Genomic DNA, 18082 nt, shown 5'->3' on the forward strand with positions numbered 1-18082 from the left:
TAATGCATGGCCTTTGACCGTTAGGCCGCCTCCGCAGCAGGAGTAACTTCTCCATCGCTGTCGGAGTGTTGGCTCAGGCCGTCTTCGGGCAGCGAATCCCTCGACCTATTTCTCTTAACCTGGAAGCACTGGATCGCTCCGATGATGGCAACAAATGTGCTTCCGTACCAGGCCAATGCAGTGCAGTCCATCTTCCTTCCCACCGAATACAAATATCCGGCCACTGGTGGGGCTACCATGCGGCATGCTGCACCTGCACTGGCAGCGAGCCCGTTCACCTTGCCCAGAACAGAAGAACTGGGGGTGGCCTCCTTGATAAGAATCAGGAGCAGAGGGTAAAGGAGGATGGAGAAGAAGTTGCGAACCGCGAGACAGAGGTAGATGGCCGGGTATAGGAACCTCTCGGGAACAAAAAGCAGCGAGGGCATGATAAAGTAGACGATAGGGTGGAATACCGTGATAAGGATGAAAAGCCTGTAAACTCCGACCCTCTCGGCCATCAAAGGGAAGACGACGGCTTGCATAAAAAGGGCAATGACACCCTGAACAGCCATGACCATGCCGACTGACTGAAGAGAGAGTCCCAGGCCTCCAGGCGAGTAGAAGGGGCTCAGAACCTTGAAGATACCGAACGGGTGGTTGGTAGGGACCTTATCGTCCTCGAAGAAGATGGGAAGAAGGTGATCGAATGTCATCGAGTGATACGTGAAGATCGACAGGGAAACGATGACTGCCATGATTCTCTTGGAGAAAACATTATAGCTCGGCTGCTTCCCGATAGTCTTCGGCGCGGGGGTGGTATTCTTAATATCCCGAGCCCGCATGGTACCATAGTTTTCGTCGCGAAGGTCAACAGCGGGGCGCTTCATCGCATCGGAGGTCTCGATCAAGGGCGTGTTCTCGGAAAGGAACGTATCGTCGGGAAGCAGAACGCGGGGTTGCATATCGGGATGTGTCTCCTCGAGGAGAAAATAACCAAGCACGATGCTCATAAGAAGCATGCCGGCGCAGATAAGGTTGGGCAATAGGTACGGGAATCGGTCGAATAGGGAGCCCTTGGGGAACATGTTTGGGAAGGATTCGTGGGGGTCAGCAAAGGTACCGCCAATAGCGGGACCAATGATGGTGCCGATGCTCCAAACAAAAGGCACTGTTTCACATGTCAGCAACACCGCAAACTAAACCAGGCCGGGTATAATTCTTCGTTGACGACGTACTGATGGAATATGCCTTGGCTATATTTGTTCCGTTAGCAAAGATCTTGAAAACTTGGAGATGGCGGGCAAGACATACGCTCATGCTCTGGCTTTGTGACGAGCTCACCAACCATGGTCTGAATAACACCGATATTGCCGTTCAAAAGCCCGCCGATGGCACGGCCAAGCACAGCGACCCAGATGTTGGTCGCGAATCCAACCATGATCATGCTGAACATGGTGCCGACACATCCTAGAAGCAAGACGGGTTTCCGGCCAACTCTGTCGGACAGACCTCCCCAGTACATGCCCATCGAGGCCTCGGCCAGGGCAAAGGACGAGATGAGGAGGCCGGCGTAGAACGAGGCGTCATCTTCGTTTCCGATTTGTAGTCGCTTGATGAAAGCCCAGGCGTAGGGGAAGATGGAGGTAAGTGCGATCGGTTCGGCGAGACGGACGATTGCTGAAGGGAATCCGAGGTCAGCTTGCTGGACTGGCACAGCAGACAGTGAGTTTCGGACCTAGATGGCTTACCAAGGAGGAATAGCTGGACGGCTGGGAACTTGTCCGGGTCGCGGTGGCTTGTACTTGTTAGGCTCATTGCTTCACAGAAAGAGTGAGGTCTTACGACTGTCCAATACCTCCTCGAGGAAGAAGTAGTGCCAGGTGCAAGGAGCAAGGAAGATGGAGACGGTTTTGTTTTCAACAGGACTCGGAGAAGGATGGAAGCTGGAGAGTGATGGCAGGGCAATGGAGTGTGGAAAGCAGACACGTTAGGAACCGAACACAAACGGGAGAGGTCGAGATGGGAGTTAGAACAAGTTTAGGAATTATAACCAGTATAGAAAATATTTCGTCGAGACACCGCATGTACACGTTGAGGTATGAGTGGATGGCACCAGGCACCACGAGGTGAGAAGGAACTGACGAACGAGGGAAAAAAAAAATTATAGACTCGGCCTGGCTCGCAGGGAAGTCCCGAACCGCACCCGTTCACTCAATGGACGGTTTAGGCGCACGCCATGCGTTGCGCATTGATATCAGATGAAGGCGGGAATGGGAAAGTTTGGAAAGATACGGAAACCATAGAAAAGAAGAGGGTCCTTCTGGCCAATCCGCTTGCGAGTGCTTCCAGAACCGGCCAAGGTTCCAGGGCCGGGGGCCGTTCTCAGGGTTCGCGTTCCGGCTGCATTCCAACGGCATGGTTCCTGTCACCAGAAACCAGAGACGTACCGTGACAGTACCGTACATAGCAGTCTGCCCGACACATCGCCGTGCCAATGGCATCCTGTCATCCTGTTTCCGAGCCACTTGCTTCTTGATAAGTGACGGGAGCCGGTTACAGCGCGAATCCCTTCTGAGAAACAACATATCTTTGAACATGTGTTGGGCGATGGAGGACGGCAGCATGTAGACGCAGTGACACAAAGTGGCCGAGGGACGCCGTGCTCGATAAACGGCCGATAACAGGCTGATAAGAGGTCGAGTATGGCTGTCTGGAGGTGAGCCACGCACAACCACGGAAGCTGGAAGGGTTCCCCGGCACATCGCGGCGCATCGAGGCGCATCTGGAGGTTAACTCTGTCCGACTCAGATCCTCTCAACAGTTCGTCTTCCATCCGGCTTCTTTTCCAGTCCAGTGCAACGCAACACCGTCAAAATCGAGACGTTGGTTGCTCGCCTGATCGGTAGCTCGGTCCGTCCGTACCAGAATGCCCCAGGCCATGATGATCATGAAAAGGACACGAAAACTTTGAATTTCTGCCACTGCCACTGGCACTGACAACGCTGGGGGAAATGAGCTTGGATTGGCACATTGGGGTGTTCCTTCTGCGTTTGCTGCTCGAGAATTGAAGGATGCTGGGACGCATCATGCAAGAGCGCATGATGGGCAGGGGTGGCAATGCAGCTGCAGCCAATCATCTGTGCGCGAGACTTACAAGAAATCATAAGTGGAGTTGCTGCGGTGCCCACTTGATTGGTCCAGATCGTCGATTTCATGGATTGTTCGCATTGGTTGGGCCACGATAACCTCTAACGTCGTCCCTCGCTTTCTTTCTCGTCACTACCAGTCTTGCTTTCCTTGCTCCTCCTCCTCTAGCAGAAAGACCAAGGCATCTCGCTGCTCCTGCCTCTCTCCCGATATTTACACTTTCTCTCGGTTTTCGGCATAGAGAAGGCGCCAAAGAGGCGTGTAGATGGTCAACAAAAAGTCTTATCTGCCGCCCAGTCGCCCGTCCTTCAACCAGGCACTCTTTGAGTCCATTACGTCAACCGTGCTCAAACCTATGGGCTGTGCGGCTTCTGGATAGCGGAAGTGCCAACGCCGAAGATTGTTCCAGCCTTTCACAGGGCGTCTAGCGGTGAGACCAGACGCAACAATGGAAAGTGCTGGTTGATCTCTGGACCCTTGACAGTTACACGCACATGATAATCATATGCGCATCGTGGCCGACACCGGAAAAGCATTCTTGAGGCTCTCGCCCCTCCCGTGTCGTTTACCTTGGCTTCAGTTGAAACATACAACCCGGGCCTATGATGACGATCCAGCACGGCACTGTGTTTCATTCGAGCAAATTCACCGGGCACCTATTTCACCATATCTCCGGCTCACTTCAACATCCCAGTTTCATTTCTTTCTCCGAGTCTGCTCATCTAGTCCATCATGACCTCAGGTGCTTTCACTATCAAATCGCCAGACTTTGTTTTACCTCTATCGTCTCGCAGAACAAGGAACGACAACTCATCCGATACACTGCGACTTATCAATGTCCCAAGAGGTTCAATAAAGATCGAGAAGCTTATCATGTTGCATACCTGCAGTCCCCTTTTCACTGGCATGGTAGCACTCGGCCTTTTCGACCACTTCATATAGTATAGGTAGTGCTGCCGCCTGCAGAGTCGGGTTTGGCTGCTGCAATGCACCTTGATGCGGCTTGCATGTTCCCGGACCCTCCAGGGCGATGTCACTTTGCAAATATACCCGGGCACCCGCCCGGGCCTGTTCTCGGAGTTAGCTAGCTCATCGATATCCTGTTCTCTTTTCTTCTGACCCTTGTTCATCAACTGAAGATGCAACCACGGATGGATGAAAGCTCATCCCATTCCGTCTTCTACTACTACCTCCAAGAATACATTGAGTAATTACGAGATACCTATACGACATCCTCTCAATTCTATTCACACAATCAATCCTCCTGCAAGGCCCGACTGCCTTGCTGTACGAAAGGGGCACCAACTGGTTACGTCAACTATAACAGGTATAGTTCGTGAGCTACCCGGAAGTGAGGTATCACTATTTGGATTTTTGTTATCATTTCTATCGGAATACTCCCAAAAGGTCTTAGCCATCATCTTGTCCCGAGGTTATCACGGTTTCTCCATCAAGTCGACCCGTACCCACCCTGTCTTCCCATCCAGCCCTTCATGCAAGCACATCTTTGTCTCCCCCTACCGCATATGCATCAAGACTCGATAGCTTGGGGATGAGGGCACTAGCTTGACGCCATCTTGAGAAAGCACTACGTACTCGAACGGCCGCTAACGTAGGAATACCTAGGCACCGTTCCTTTCGTCTGCCTTATGGGGAATCAAGCAAGACAAAACGTTATCCCGGGGGCGCGTCCCTTGAACTGGACTTCGATCAATTTTTGTGTCTGAGACCAAGTCGCATCCGATATCGCAAACATATTGAATTTACAGCCTTTTGGAGGCCATATCATAGTGGGATATACTTGTCTTTGCCCTATCAATATTTCCGCGTCCCTTTTCGCCTCCTGTTATGGCGAAACCTTCAAACATTGGGATATTCATGTATACTTACACCCCTCGAATCGGTTAATCACCTTATCAGAAGCGCCTCCCAGTCCGAAGCCTCAGCCACAGGGTGCAATGACACCAGCGAGCGTGAGGAATTTCGCCGCCTTACACAGCAGAAAGATCGAGCTAGGGTATCAACCGCCGGATTGCCCGTTGCGGATTGACCGTTGCGGGTTGCGCCCCTATCTCTCTCTGGCGCCCCCTCGCAAGCATGGAACGGCCGGGCGAACTATTTTATTGCCGAGATATCACATGCATGCAGCCCTGTGGCAGACACGGATACTGACGTACCTGGTCATATCGGTGTTCGATGGTTTTGCAGTGTTCCATGCAAGAAGCCGGAAGCAACTGTTCTCCGAGCTAGACTAGGGCTTCGGGCCGCTGTGGGAGGGGACAAGTACCATATCTGTCATCCCGAGAAGGCAAAAAACAGTTCGCTACGACATCAGTCAGCTCAGCCAAGCCTACCTCCTTCCCTTTCTGATGAGACTACCATGCGCTGGACGAAAAGATGTCTTCAAGCGAGACTGATAAGGGTAGCATACCCGGAATTGAAGCGTTTCTCCCATTCATCCTCAAATCCGCGTTCTTGAAGTCGACCAGAGGAGCTATCTCGGAAGAGGCCCAGTGTCTACAACTTTCTTCTAGGCTCTTAGGCTCTTTTGGAACAATCCACATGCAAACCGATGAGGTTGACGGCGAGCCTGAGACAAACAAATCAAACAAATCCGATCATCATCTTGTTGATATCTGATCATCAACCCAAATAACAACACAAGGCCGCTCAACGACGTGGCTATGGCTACTTCGACAACATTGACAGCACAATGAATGCCTTGAGGACAAGGACACAAAAAGAAAAGAACCAGCAGGCCAGTCGCCAGCACAAAAAACGGGACGCGTCGGAAACGGGTGTTGCGTCAAAGAAGGAAACTGTACGGCGCAAACAACGTGAACAGATCATCACTCATGACTGTTCTTGTCTCATCGTCTGATCTTCTCTCAACGGATGAATCACTTGTCCGGAAGGCAGGTGAAAGGTGATACCTCTATCACTCTGTGGATAGGAATGTATTTTAGGAAGAGGACTCTCGGGGGGGTGTCATGGAAGTGCAAAGTTCGCAACATGCCGCTGCATGAAACCGGGATGAGATGGTTTGATCTTAATTTCTTTTGCGGTTCTATCTTTCACACTGGACAGACAAGATCACAGGTTTGAAGTCCTTGATCACACCAAGCGGCGCAGTCATTGAATACGTCAGAAGCATTACATGCCCGACGTAGCTGACCACTGGGGCGTTAGTCCTTGCAGCTTTATACACACTTCTTTTCCTCTCGATCACCGTTTTATGTTTGTTCATGCGCTTCGGGGACAGCCGAGAGAGTCACAGGTAGTACAAGAGTTTGAAACACTTGGATATCTATAACGCGGTATACACTTCAGTATTAACTGTTAGGTATTCAAATGCCCACTAGCATTTCACTGACAGCTGCCATCCATGTGTCCTTAAAAGTCGACCATGGAATGTTCTTACTACTTTTTCCTTTCTGTGGTAGACTTGCCACCAGATTCAGGTCTATAATAGAAGTGCGTGGCCATGAATCAGCCAAATACAAGAACAATATTTCTCAGCCCCTCTTTACTCGTTTTCCCAGTTCTATGAAGTTCCCATGGTAGACAAGGCATCATCTGAAAAGTGTGTCAAATAGCGCAGTTTGAAGACCAGGTTGATAAAGGTTTGCTTCTCAACCTGATTTCAACAATAACACGGTCCGATGGTGTAGTTGGTTATCACGTCAGTCTAACACACTGAAGGTCCTGAGATCGAGCCTCAGTCGGATCAAAATAAAAATTCTTTTTTGCATGTTTCCACGCCGTCCTACCATCTGCGTATGCTCCTCATTGCCTTTTTGATCGCTTCTTTCTTCACTTTTGCGAGCTCTTTGGTACAATCTCCGGACCATGAAAATGGAAGACGTCTCATCGTTGCTGCTGCTCCATACCGGTTCCGATTTGGTGCCCCGCCCCCGCAGCTCCCGTCCGGGCCGTTTGCTCCACATCGGAGCCGGCCCCGCTGCGGGAAAAATGTTTCCACTGGCCCCACTTAAAAGTTTCCCCGGAGCAGAAGTCCTGAAGAAGCCCGAAGAATGTCACTGAAGTGAGCCCTTATTTCGGGGCTTATTCGACTTCTGGAAAAAAATACTTGATTCTATTTTTGGACGGGTAGTTCGAAGATTTTACAAGCTATATACAGAACTTATGACATTTCTGAATTCTTCTCGTCACAACCTGGAACTCTGAGTTCATTCTGAGAGGCTACGTCATTTTTGACATTTAGCAACAGAAAAGTCCAAACTCAACGACCGAGTGAGCGAGCGGGAGTCTCACCTTACCACAACCTAACCACAACCCAACAACACAACCAACGCCCAGCATGGAAGACGTCACAAAATCCGCCGAGTCCCTCACCATTTCCACCGACAATGGCGCCTCCGAGTCATCAGCTCCAGCCGTCATCGGCCCAGCTCCGCCCCCGCCCGGCGCCGACCTCTCCGCCCTCTTCGGCAACCTTCCCCCCGGTGCGCTCGCCGCCAGCGCCGCCAACGCCAAGCCCATGACAGTCCAAGAGACATTCGAGGAGATGAACAAGCACCCCCTCTTCATGACCTCTCTTCCTTCCGACGAAGGCAACGAGGAGCTCGCGGCCCTGCAGGCGCTCGCGTACGAGGGCACACCCCTCGAGAACGCGCAGAACTTCAAGGAGCAGGGCAACGAGTGCTTCAAGGCCAAGCAGTGGAAGGACGCCAAGGAGTTTTACGGCAAGGGCATCCAGGTGCTGGTGAAGGCCGACAGGGAAAGACGGGATCCGGCCTTCAAGGCGAAAGTCGAAGAGGAGGAGCGGAAGCGGGAGGCGGAGGCGCGCAAGGCCCGGGCTGAGGGTGATGCCAAGGCGAAGATGGAGGCGGATTTGGAGAATGTCAAGGCTGAGATGCCTATCGCTGAAGCAGCAGAAGGTAAAGAGGAGGAAAAGAAGGAAAACGAACTAAGCGAAGAGGAGACGATCAAGCAAGAATCCGCCCTCCTCGAAACCCTCTACTGCAACCGCGCCGCCTGCCACTTGTCGCTCGCCAACTACCGTTCCTGCACGCTCGACTGCGCCGCCGCGCTCCGTCTCAACCCAGCCAACCTCAAAGCCCTGTACCGCTCCGGCCGCGCTTTGTTGTCGGTCTCCAAGATCGCCGAAGCCGACGACGCCTGCGCGCGCGGTCTCGAGATCGACCCTGACAACGCCGCCCTCAAGCAACTCGCCCGCGACCTGATCGCCAAGAACGAGGAGATCACGCGCAAGCAGCGGGCCGAGGAGGCCCGTCTCGAAAAAGAACGGCGCAAGAAGGCCCTGAAAAAAGCGGCGCTTGAGGCCCGCGGTATCAAGACCCGCACGACTGATGACCCGCCCGAGATGGAGGATGCTTGCATTAAGCTTGTGCCTGATCCGCTCGACCCTCAATCGGAGCTGAGTTTTCCGCTAATGCTGCTTTACCCCTTGAAGCTGGAGAGCGATTTTATCAAGGAGTTTAGGGAGACGGAGAGCGTGGGGCAGCATTTGGAGTATATACTGCCGGACATGCCGTGGGATGAGGAGGGGGAGTATGATAGACCCGACAAGGTGGAGTGTTATATGGAGAGTGTGAGTGGCGGGCTGATTAGGGTGCCGCAAAATGCGAGTCTGTTGAGGGTGTTGAGTAGTGGGAAGACGGAGGTGGTGGATGAGTTGGTTAGAGTGTTTGTGGTGCCGAAGGGGGAGAAGGCGGAGGGGTGGATTAGGGAGTGGAAGGAGAAGAAGGCGGGGGAGAAGAAGTTAAAGTAAAAATCTATGAGGACGGGGGGGGGGGGGGGGTGACGGGAAAAAGGAGTTATGATACCCAAGGTAAGCCGAGTGGAGGGATGCATATGATGGGGGGGCTGGATAGATGGGCTGTTTACTAGATAGACATTAAGGTGCAGATTGCTGTTGCAATGTCAGTCACAAAATAGGGTCATAGGATAATCTTGTCCGCCGTTTAAGTTTTTCCATTTTGATCTTTATTGTTATCTGAAAGTATTCCTCTCGACTCTTGGTAGGGCATTCTCCAGTCATCACTACTTCTTTTCCAGCTTCCAACGCTCTTCCTAATCTCTTCTTTGGGCATCCATCATCAAGGAGTTATCATAACTCTCCCTCTTTGCAAGTCCATCGATCCCTTCCTCTATCTTCGTCATAACACAGAAAGAGCCAAACCCAAGTAATCCAATCCCAGCACACCCTTAGCAAGGTCCAACACAATGAACATGCTTCGCAATCCATCACCGAGCCACAAGTCAAGGTAAAGATGCCTTTGTATCCCAGTGTTTTCTTTTGTGGATTACCGATGGATAGATCATGCCCCTGTCTACGCCATCAAGTAGACGCTATCGGAGAAACTCCCTCTCTGTATGCCTTAGCGCTGTTAAGTCACGGGATCGAAGGAAAACAGGCCACAGTAGAAGGGATGGACAGATGGAAGGCAGTGGGCGGCTACTGTAGGGAATGAAGATAGGGTACACAAAACTAAAAGGAGAGAGAGAGTGAAGCGCCAGATGTCAGCCATTTGACTCGCTGTGACCATTAAGTCAAGACTTTGATTCACGCAATCAGACAATCAATGACTGGATCGATGGGTGGATGTGGAAAAGTGTGAACGTGTCCAGTCACGGTGAAGAGGAAGCAGAGTCATAGGGTCAAAGGGTGGGGGGTCGTATGGGGTGTGCTCAGAGGTACCAAAAAATTAAGCAGATACAGGTACCTCTAGGTACCATGAAGCAAGATATGGTATTAGAGAATATTGACAAGACAATGGGTGGCCCAGGCGAAAGGGAAAGGGAAAAGAATCCCCTCGGTCAAACTCAGACAGTTCGGTTGGGGAGAGCAACCGCCGTGCCAGTGTACCTCCGTGCTCGTCCTGTCAAGGCAAGTGCTGTATGAATACATAACCCGTTACCTAGGCAAGAACGATGGGCAAGGGCGATAGAGAATGACAGGGAAGTACGATAGGAAGGTACCTACTAGGTAACGCTGCCTGTCGTGCCTTCTCTTGTGTTCGGGCTGCGCTTCCTTCTGCCAGAGGATACGTTCCATTCGATGGCTGAGGGGGATGTTTGACGCGGTGTTATGTTATTCTACCGTAATGACCGAGACGTCAAGGTTCTCTTCTTTTCGGTTACCCTTATCTTCTCGGCAGCCCAGAGGTCTGGTGGTAGCTGTTGCCTCCTGTCTCCCTGGCTTCTGCTGTGGTTGTGTGTGTGCGTGCGTTGTGTGATGTTGGGTGGTGAGTTTAGGTTGGCATAGTTGCCTGTGGCCAAGGGAGACCAACCAAACAGATCTGATCCAAGCCGGTGAAGCGATCAAGTGACTGTGGGGGTAAACAGGGAAGGCAGAAGCGAAGGGCAGACGATACACACGCTTGTCGTTTCTGAAGGGTGAAGCTCTACCTTTTCCTTGCGAGCTATCCAGAAGGGGGGCATGGCCTTGGGTCTTAATCGAGCACTAGTGGACGGTTGACAGTTATTCTTGACATCTTCGGCAGCGAAGTGTATCGGATATGTCAAAACACAGATTACAATGCTGTGTCATCCGTCACATCGAAATCCCTAGACAGCATCTCGTCGAGCTTCAGAGTTCAGATAGTCGAAGAAATTGTCGTGCATTGCCGATTAGTCTCAATAAAGAAAGCATTGTCAGAAATCAGAACAAAGAGAGGCTATCATAGCAAACGATTACTTTACCATGGAACTCAACGCAAGGTACCTAACAACGCAGCAAAACCTGGGTAAGAAGCCATTCAAAACAGGGAACTAACGACCGGAACGAATGCCCGTGATCCGCGGTCATGGCCAAGTACAGACTCTCTGGATTGCCAGTTTGACGCAACAACTACAATAGCAAAGCAAAGCAAAGAAAATCAAAGAAAACAAGGCACAGAAGCTTCGCGAACTTCAAACACCTTCCTCCATTCACTGCATCCCCTTAGCTTAGCCAAAAAAAAAAAAAAATGCCACCTAGGCAGAGTTATTCTAATGGTAGTAGTACTTTCTTCCTAACCGTGGTTTGTTCCTAAACGTACCAATACCAACATCAAGCAAAGAATCCGCCAACCCCTTTCTCCCCAGCACAAGACTCCGTTTTTACCTCTGGCTAAATGTACCCTATCCAAGGCAAGCAATCCAATCTTGGTTTTGTGTGTGTTCTTACTCTAGAACGACTTTGCCCTCCCGATGACTAACAACCGTCTCCTCTTCCTCCTGTGTTGCTCGTGCTCGTAATCATCCTCATCATCAGCATCGCCATCGCAGTGACGCGGACCAGCAGCATCAGCACCAGCATCTTGCCCATCATACCTAGGCCTCTCATTTGCAACGACGGAGTTCTCCCTAGTACTACCACATTGTGAAGAAGGAGAAGAAGATGAAGCAATAGAACTAGGTGAACCTAGGTAATGACTACTGGGCGAGGGAGGTGGTGCCGATGGCTCGGTAGTATCAGTAATAGCAGTAGTAGTAGCAGTAGTAGTAGCAGTAGTAGCGGCAGTATCTCCTCTCGAAGTAGTTGTAGTGGCCATAGCAGATAATGTAGGCGATGGTTGCCCAGAAGTGGGTGGGGGAGAGACGGGTGATGACAGAGAAGATGAAGGGGACTCTGTTCGTTTGGTAGAGGAGTAAGCAGCAGCAGCAGCAGCAGCAGCAGCCTCCTTTTCTTCCTCCTGCTGCCTCAAATGCAACAGTGTCAAAGCCGCTGTCTTGCGAGCAGCGAGGCTCGTTTGCCCGTCATCACGACCACCACTGGCAGTACGATTGATGTTGCTGTTGCTATTGCTTGTGTTTGCGGTAACAATGGAAGTTGAGGAAGGAGTCCTAGATAGTGGTGGGTGTGCGGAATTTGCTTCGTTGTCGTCGCCACCATCCATGTTTGCCTCTACTGCTATCCGTCTTGGTTGTTGGCTGTCTTGTATGTGCTCATGCTCATGCTGGTGCTGTAGGGCTGGCCTCCTTTGGCTCCTCCAATCCATCACTGGTGTTGTTGAAGGGGGAGTGAGTGCTCTTTGGTATCCAGCGGAGAATTGATAAACGCCGCGGGTGTGTCCGTCACGAGCATGGGTGGTCTCCTCACCTCCTACTCGGGAAGGCCTCCCATTAGGAAGCCTTCGCCGACCAGTCGCGGACAGTGAGCAGAGTTTGGAGATGGGGGGTAGCTGAGGTCTCGGGCTTGAAGCGTTAGATGATGCAAGTGATATCATGGAAGATGAGGGCGAGGGTAAGATTGAAGAAGGAGATGGCAAGCCCTGTGGGTGTTGACTGGCCATGCTGCTGATGCTGCCGGCTCTGCTCCTGTTGGCGCTGCCTGGTTGAGAAGTCCACGGGGAGGAGGATGTTCTCTGAGGAGAGCGTGGAATGGCAGTAAGCCATGGGTTGGGAGCTTGGCTACGGGGTGACCAATCCGAATGCAATACTGACTCGTCAGGCTCACTCGAGGGAAGTGGGCGCTTGAGTGAATACCGATCGAGGGAGTTGCTTGGGGGTTGGTGGTTTACCGCTGTCCATGCTGAACGGTGAGGTGTCCTTTCAGGATACGAGAAAGAGGGGTGTGTCGATGTCGAAATAGCAGGACAAGGTCCGGCACTTGACCGCGGCGGGTGTGATGCCCACTCGTTAGCTGGTGTCATCGGCGCCGAGATACCACGCAGCTGCGGCCTATTATCTACGCAAGAGCTCTCTTCAAAGAAGCCTCTTCTAGAACGCCCTACCCTTTGCTGTTGCTGTTGGCGGTCTCGGTGATCTTGGTTGGGGTAAGGCTGATAGTGATGACGTTCTTCAGGCCGAGAGGAGACAGTCCGAAGCGGACGTCTGGCAGGCGGTGATGAAGTGCAACCCCCGCCCCAGTTGCCGTATCTGTGATACAGCTCTTGTGCTTTCCTCATTGTATCGCTTATCAGCTCTGGCTTGATGATCATGATGCCGTATCGTGGCTCGCCAGGCGAGATGCATTCTGATGGGAAGTCGGGCCCAAACAAGGGTATCAGTGCTCCAGCGATCTGGTAACAGAAAGTTGCGCATACTGCTTTGGCACAAGCATATGGCATCCAGTACCCTATTGCGACCAATCAGTATTACTAATTAGAGCAGTATTGTAGAGATAGGAAGGGAAGAGTTCTCAGATTAGTACCTTGTGCTTTGATAGCACCTCCTGTAATGCTATAGGCGATATCCTTTAACCCCGGATTTTGGTTCAACATCTTCGCAGGTGTTGTCTACACAGCTGGGTTAGAGCCTTGAAGGCACCAGTATAGAAGGAAGAACGAACCTTAGAGTATCCGCAGCACTTGAAGAAATGGGTCATACGGACAAGGCCAACTTTGTAATCCCACATGACAGTGAATTCAGTATTGTCTCCGGGCCGTTGGAAGTTGTATTGGAAGACTACGCAAACTAATGTTAGCTGCCACTTCGGTTGTAGTTGAGGGCATGGAGGAGGATGGAAATCTATACCATCTAGACACTCTCGGCCAGTCTTGCTTTGGAAGTCTCTCTTTCCAGCATTGTACGGGATGTTTTCAGGTCTTTGTTGAATTTCCCCAAACGGCGTGATGCGATACCGGCGAATCTCTTGGAGTGCTATCGTATCCAGGTCCTCTTCAAAAGGGGGAAAGTTGACATCGGGTAGTTCCTCCGTCCTGGGAGTGGTTCTCGAGGCTACCGGCCGAGAGAAACAAGTGTCGGAAGATGATGGAACCGGAGCCACACGAGGCTCAACCGGCGTCGGGTTGAGCAAAGAAGTTACCGAAATCATGGGGAAGGATGTTCAGGTCGATGTAGCTATGCCAGCTGATGTGTTGTAGCCAACAATAACTTTAGAGTAGAGAGATGAGAGAAAAGGAAAGGATGAGGCAACAAGATGGGATGGGGCTGAGGATGTTATAGCTCGGACGGCGCTTGATATTTGGAGTCAGATGCGAAAAGGTCAAATTGCCCGTCAATACGCAAACAACAAAACGCTCACCAGACTCTCGCGAGCTGGCTGTGCCTGGGTGTCTTGTTGTACACGACAAGGAACCAAAGGCCCTCTTTTACCTTGACTTCCACCATGCAGCGGTCTGCAGCCCCGGCCGACGGCTTCCTTCTCTCCGTCTTGTTGCTCGACAGTCTCGGTGCAGTTCCTTTGTCTGGGGGTTCCCAGGAGTCGACTTCAGAGGCAAGGATAGCGTTTGGTTCGTCCACCGCTCTTTTGGTGGTCGAGGTGAAGCCACAAAATGATTACTGACAGGCGCAAGTGACGCTGAAACCACAACTTGAACGCCCGACAGAGGGACACAAATCGCTGTGACGGACCGGTAACGGTAAAAATAACAGTGGCTCACTTGGGTAACATCTGCCAAAAGAAAGAATGATTCAACGTTACGTCTTTTGCCAGGCCTGACTTCGGCTTTGGGACGTCCGGAGGAACCAAACGACTCCGTCATAACCGCCGTGGCCGACTATGTTGCGTTGCTCTGTGTATAATGCCGTTACATACAAGGGAAAGAAGAGGACCCACGACCGGAGTCCAAGCGGCTCGACAAGAAGGAGAAAGGGGAATCGGCGAGCAGACGTAGTGTCATGTTTGAACGGATATCACCGAGCAAAGGACTGGCACTGGTCCCAAAGACAGGGAACGATCACACGCAGCGAGGTGAAGCAGCATGTCCGTGACCAAAGCAAAACATCAGGCGAGTTTGGCGGGCGCAAATACCGGTCAAAGATCAAGCCGGCAGAGTAATGGTTTGTTGAGTGCTTCTGTCACAAGGTAAGGTGCCGGATGGCTGCAGGATGTACCGCTGGACGACGAGCCCGGGCAAAGTAACTGGGTGAGGATTGAACAAAGACTGACCGTCGTTCAGGCATATCCATCACAGCCCAAAATCCATCCTTGACTCGACACACGTGGCCTCTTGACCATGGTTCACCCGCTTATCAAGTAAATGAGATGAGCGAGGCGGCATGGAGAGTTACAACGAGGCTTGCTGTATGATTACAGTCGAAGTAACAAACCGTTTGCGAGGGACTGGTGTGGTCATGGCTTCCATATCACTAGCAAAGAGCAAGCGGAGCGAGAGACTTGCGCGTCAGCATCGAGGAAGGCCCATCAGCACTCTGTGTTTACATCACCACTCAGGCTTAGGCTTGGGCCTGGACCGACTGAGCAGATTACTCGCTGCAGTGAGAGGCAAGCAGTGTTGCGTTGTCGACGGCGATTTTAGAACATCCGGAGCAACAAGTGATACCCCTTGCTTCCACGAGCCCAAGCTCGATCCTTGCAAACTTGTACAAGCGAAAAAAGCCCGATTGGAAGACCCTAAATATGGCCAGGGGTACGGGTTGATGAATTCTGGGGTCCGTGTTCTGTCCTCCAGATTAAGGAGGATATGCTTGATGTTGCGTAGCATCAAGTGCTAGCAAGCCAAAAGCCAAGAAGGGGAAAGCTGCAGGAGCGAGAACTTGCGATGATGGACCGCGCCGAAGACTTGATGGGCGGGCAGTATCAATAGATAGTGAGTAGCGCAAAATCGTGAAATCGACTGTTGGGTGCTTTGACCGGAAGGGGGAGTGTGGTAGACAGCAACGGCGTCTACCAAGCCCTTTGGCTGGGCTTGTGAGCCCGCAGAGGTGAGCACAACAGATTGTGGCATCCAGACAGCATTGCTCGAGTCAAGGCTCGCTTCTCGCCAGCGCCCAGTGGATAGACAAAGATACCTTGTCTTGAGAATCCTGGCCTGCCTGAGATGGGTAGCTTCCGCGACGGGAGGTAGTGAAAGTACCAGCCATGATTGCTGCAACGGCCCGCCGGAGCGCTCCTCTCAAAGTTGACCATGGATGCCACTGCCGGCGATTTTGTGAGGACGTGGCTGATGCGTTCCCGCAAATAGAAGCCGGGCAAAGCTGAAGATGATTGAAATTAGCCCCTGAGGTCAAAGAACAATACGCTTCGGGAGGGAATTGCAGCCGAGCAAAGTTTCTCAAGACCACCCGCCAACCTGGACGTGGGAATCGTGAGAGCCTCTTGACGAGATGTACATGGTCTAGCATGACAGGACTCGTGCTTCGCAGAAATGGCTACACCGATGCCGCCGAGCAAGCGACTCCCAAGCCAACTTTAGCGATGATCCAATAGCACGTCGCAAGCGTCTGAGATTCCAAATATGAGGAACACAGTTGAGATCTCTAGTCAGGAGGACTGATCAAGAACGCCATCTTTCTGACAAACTCTCGTCAAAGGCTTCTGTTACCTCATGACCATGCTCCGGTTTCAGATGAGCCTTGTGGAACGGCGTGGGATTTTAACAGGACGGAAGGGAAGGCAGAACATGAGGAGGCCTAGGGGAAAGAGGTCTCTAGAACCCTTCTGTCCAGGACTCTGTGCATCGTGAGCAAGCTGATGTAGCCGTGTTCCGTTGCGGATCGACGCATTTGACCCCGGACATTTTCCTGCCCATCCCGCCGTGCCGTCCTGTCTCCCGCTCGCCCTGTGTTGGGGGTTGCAATGGGGGTTGTAATGGCTCAGCTGACTACCCTGATATACCTCTGACTGCCCTGAATGCCTTACATAGTAGAGCCCTGACCAGGTGGTTTTTGTCTTGGCTTTGCATTTTCTCTCTGATGCTGTCCGTCTCCGGGGGCTGGCCCACGACGTCGTAACACAACATGCTTCCGTGCAGTATCGTACGCCACATATTCGTGCAAAAGAGCCCCACGCATGGGGGGCGACGACAGCGGCAAGCAACACGGCAGGTCCATGAGCGCCCTATGAGGGCCCAGCATGCAAATGGGCATTATGCCATAACACTTGTCAGGCAGAGAAGGACTGGTGTAGAATTCGACAAGTGTCTTGCTCGACGGACTCCTTTTCCACCTCGTGCTGCAGGGAGCCCATTGCATGCCCCTTAGGCCAGGCACGACCTTGCAAGGAGCGACTGCTTCGAGGCTTCATTAATATCGAGGGCTTTGTGCGCCCCCAAAACACTGCTTGACTGAATACCTGTGGCAGGCTGTTGACAGGACGGGGCTTTGTTTGATGTTCCGGGACAGAGGCGATCACAGAAGCGACCCCTAGACCCAAGCATCCATCATGGCCACACTCGGGGTCGGGGAAATACCAAGACAGAACAAGTGATCTTCGGGCTTGTATGTCAGGAATAGTAACGGAATCTTTGGGTAACTGCCCTGTGCAGACCGGGAGAGAGTAAAAGTGAGTGTCTTGAGTGTACTGTAACGGGCCGTCAGTGACGACATGGGAAGCCGGTGGGAAGAGGGAGATGGATGACTGGATGGATCAGATGAAGGAAGATTCGTAGCCCGTCTCCCTCACTTGCGCCTCTTGTGCTCTTCTGTGACGGAGGCACACAACCATTCGCCGCGTTGTTTGCGAGACCTTGGGCGGGCCGCCATCGAATGGGAGAGTAAGAGAGAGTGGGAGTGAGAGATTGGACACGAACGTGTGAGAAGTGATGGGTAGGAAGAGCATGGATGAGCATGGATGATGCACCCGGGGAGAACCCAGCTTGGGACAAGACGAGGTAACAGAGCCACAGGAACAGGTGCCCTGGATACAAAGACGACGAGGTGGGAAGCTGGAGGTCCTGGTCTCCTGGAAAGAGCTGAGGTGTCGACGGTTCAGGCTCGAGTCTCATTTCTTTGGTTGGGTGCACTTTTGTTTGACCGTCATTGTCGGAACACGTTTGAGAGATGGGCAGAAATTGACTTGGTCGATGGAAGCTTGTCGAGTGAAGCAAGTGGCCGAGACATTCATGGGTCGGCCATCCGAGCAACAAGAGTCAAGACGTCGAGGCGACGAACAGTGTTTGTGGCTGGTGTAATAGAGATGTGTGGCTTGTAATCCAGTTGGTGGCTGACGCGATGATTATCTCCACGTGAGGGGTGCTCTTACTTGCCAACTGCCAGGCGAGTTTTGCCAGGTGTGAGCCCACTACCCCTGTTCATCCCTTCGTTGTCGTCGTGTCGC

General features: G+C 52.1%; 5 protein-coding genes and 1 non-coding gene across 6 annotated transcripts; 2 read left to right on the plus strand and 4 right to left on the minus strand.

The window, feature by feature from the left end:
* Positions 1-20: 20 nt before the first annotated feature.
* Positions 21-1797, minus strand: B0H65DRAFT_445640 (major facilitator superfamily domain-containing protein; the record flags this gene model as incomplete). The annotated part of the gene is made up of 3 exons (XM_062825757.1): positions 21-1150; positions 1294-1689; positions 1731-1797. The coding sequence occupies 3 exons, from the start codon at positions 1795-1797 to the stop codon at positions 21-23; spliced, it is 1593 nt and encodes a 530-aa protein (XP_062678822.1).
* A 4988-nt stretch (positions 1798-6785) lies between these two features.
* B0H65DRAFT_t389 lies at positions 6786-6859 on the plus strand. The gene has a single exon. It is a non-coding gene; the product is annotated as a tRNA-Val (tRNA).
* Positions 6860-7450: 591 nt separating this feature from the next.
* Positions 7451-10018, plus strand: B0H65DRAFT_445642 (uncharacterized protein; the record flags this gene model as incomplete). Its single annotated transcript, XM_062825758.1, has 4 exons — positions 7451-8704; positions 9004-9035; positions 9284-9380; positions 9836-10018. 4 exons carry the CDS (start codon positions 7451-7453, stop codon positions 10016-10018), a joined length of 1566 nt encoding a protein of 521 aa, XP_062678823.1.
* A 1267-nt stretch (positions 10019-11285) lies between these two features.
* B0H65DRAFT_433204 (uncharacterized protein) lies at positions 11286-13322 on the minus strand (the record flags this gene model as incomplete). Its single annotated transcript, XM_062825050.1, has 2 exons — positions 11286-13177; positions 13253-13322. The coding sequence occupies 2 exons, from the start codon at positions 13320-13322 to the stop codon at positions 11286-11288; spliced, it is 1962 nt and encodes a 653-aa protein (XP_062678824.1).
* Positions 13323-16369: 3047 nt separating this feature from the next.
* B0H65DRAFT_432738 (uncharacterized protein) lies at positions 16370-16893 on the minus strand (the record flags this gene model as incomplete). The annotated part of the gene is made up of 2 exons (XM_062825027.1): positions 16370-16586; positions 16667-16893. The coding sequence occupies 2 exons, from the start codon at positions 16891-16893 to the stop codon at positions 16370-16372; spliced, it is 444 nt and encodes a 147-aa protein (XP_062678825.1).
* Positions 16894-16909: 16 nt separating this feature from the next.
* B0H65DRAFT_445644 (uncharacterized protein) lies at positions 16910-17750 on the minus strand (the record flags this gene model as incomplete). Its single annotated transcript, XM_062825759.1, has 2 exons — positions 16910-17283; positions 17429-17750. 2 exons carry the CDS (start codon positions 17748-17750, stop codon positions 16910-16912), a joined length of 696 nt encoding a protein of 231 aa, XP_062678826.1.
* Between the last annotated feature and the right edge of the window lie 332 nt (positions 17751-18082).

The sequence above is a fragment of the Neurospora tetraspora genome, assembly GCF_033439725.1.
Source record: "Neurospora tetraspora strain CBS 560.94 chromosome Unknown B0H65scaffold_7, whole genome shotgun sequence".
Classification (NCBI taxonomy): domain Eukaryota; kingdom Fungi; phylum Ascomycota; class Sordariomycetes; order Sordariales; family Sordariaceae; genus Neurospora; species Neurospora tetraspora.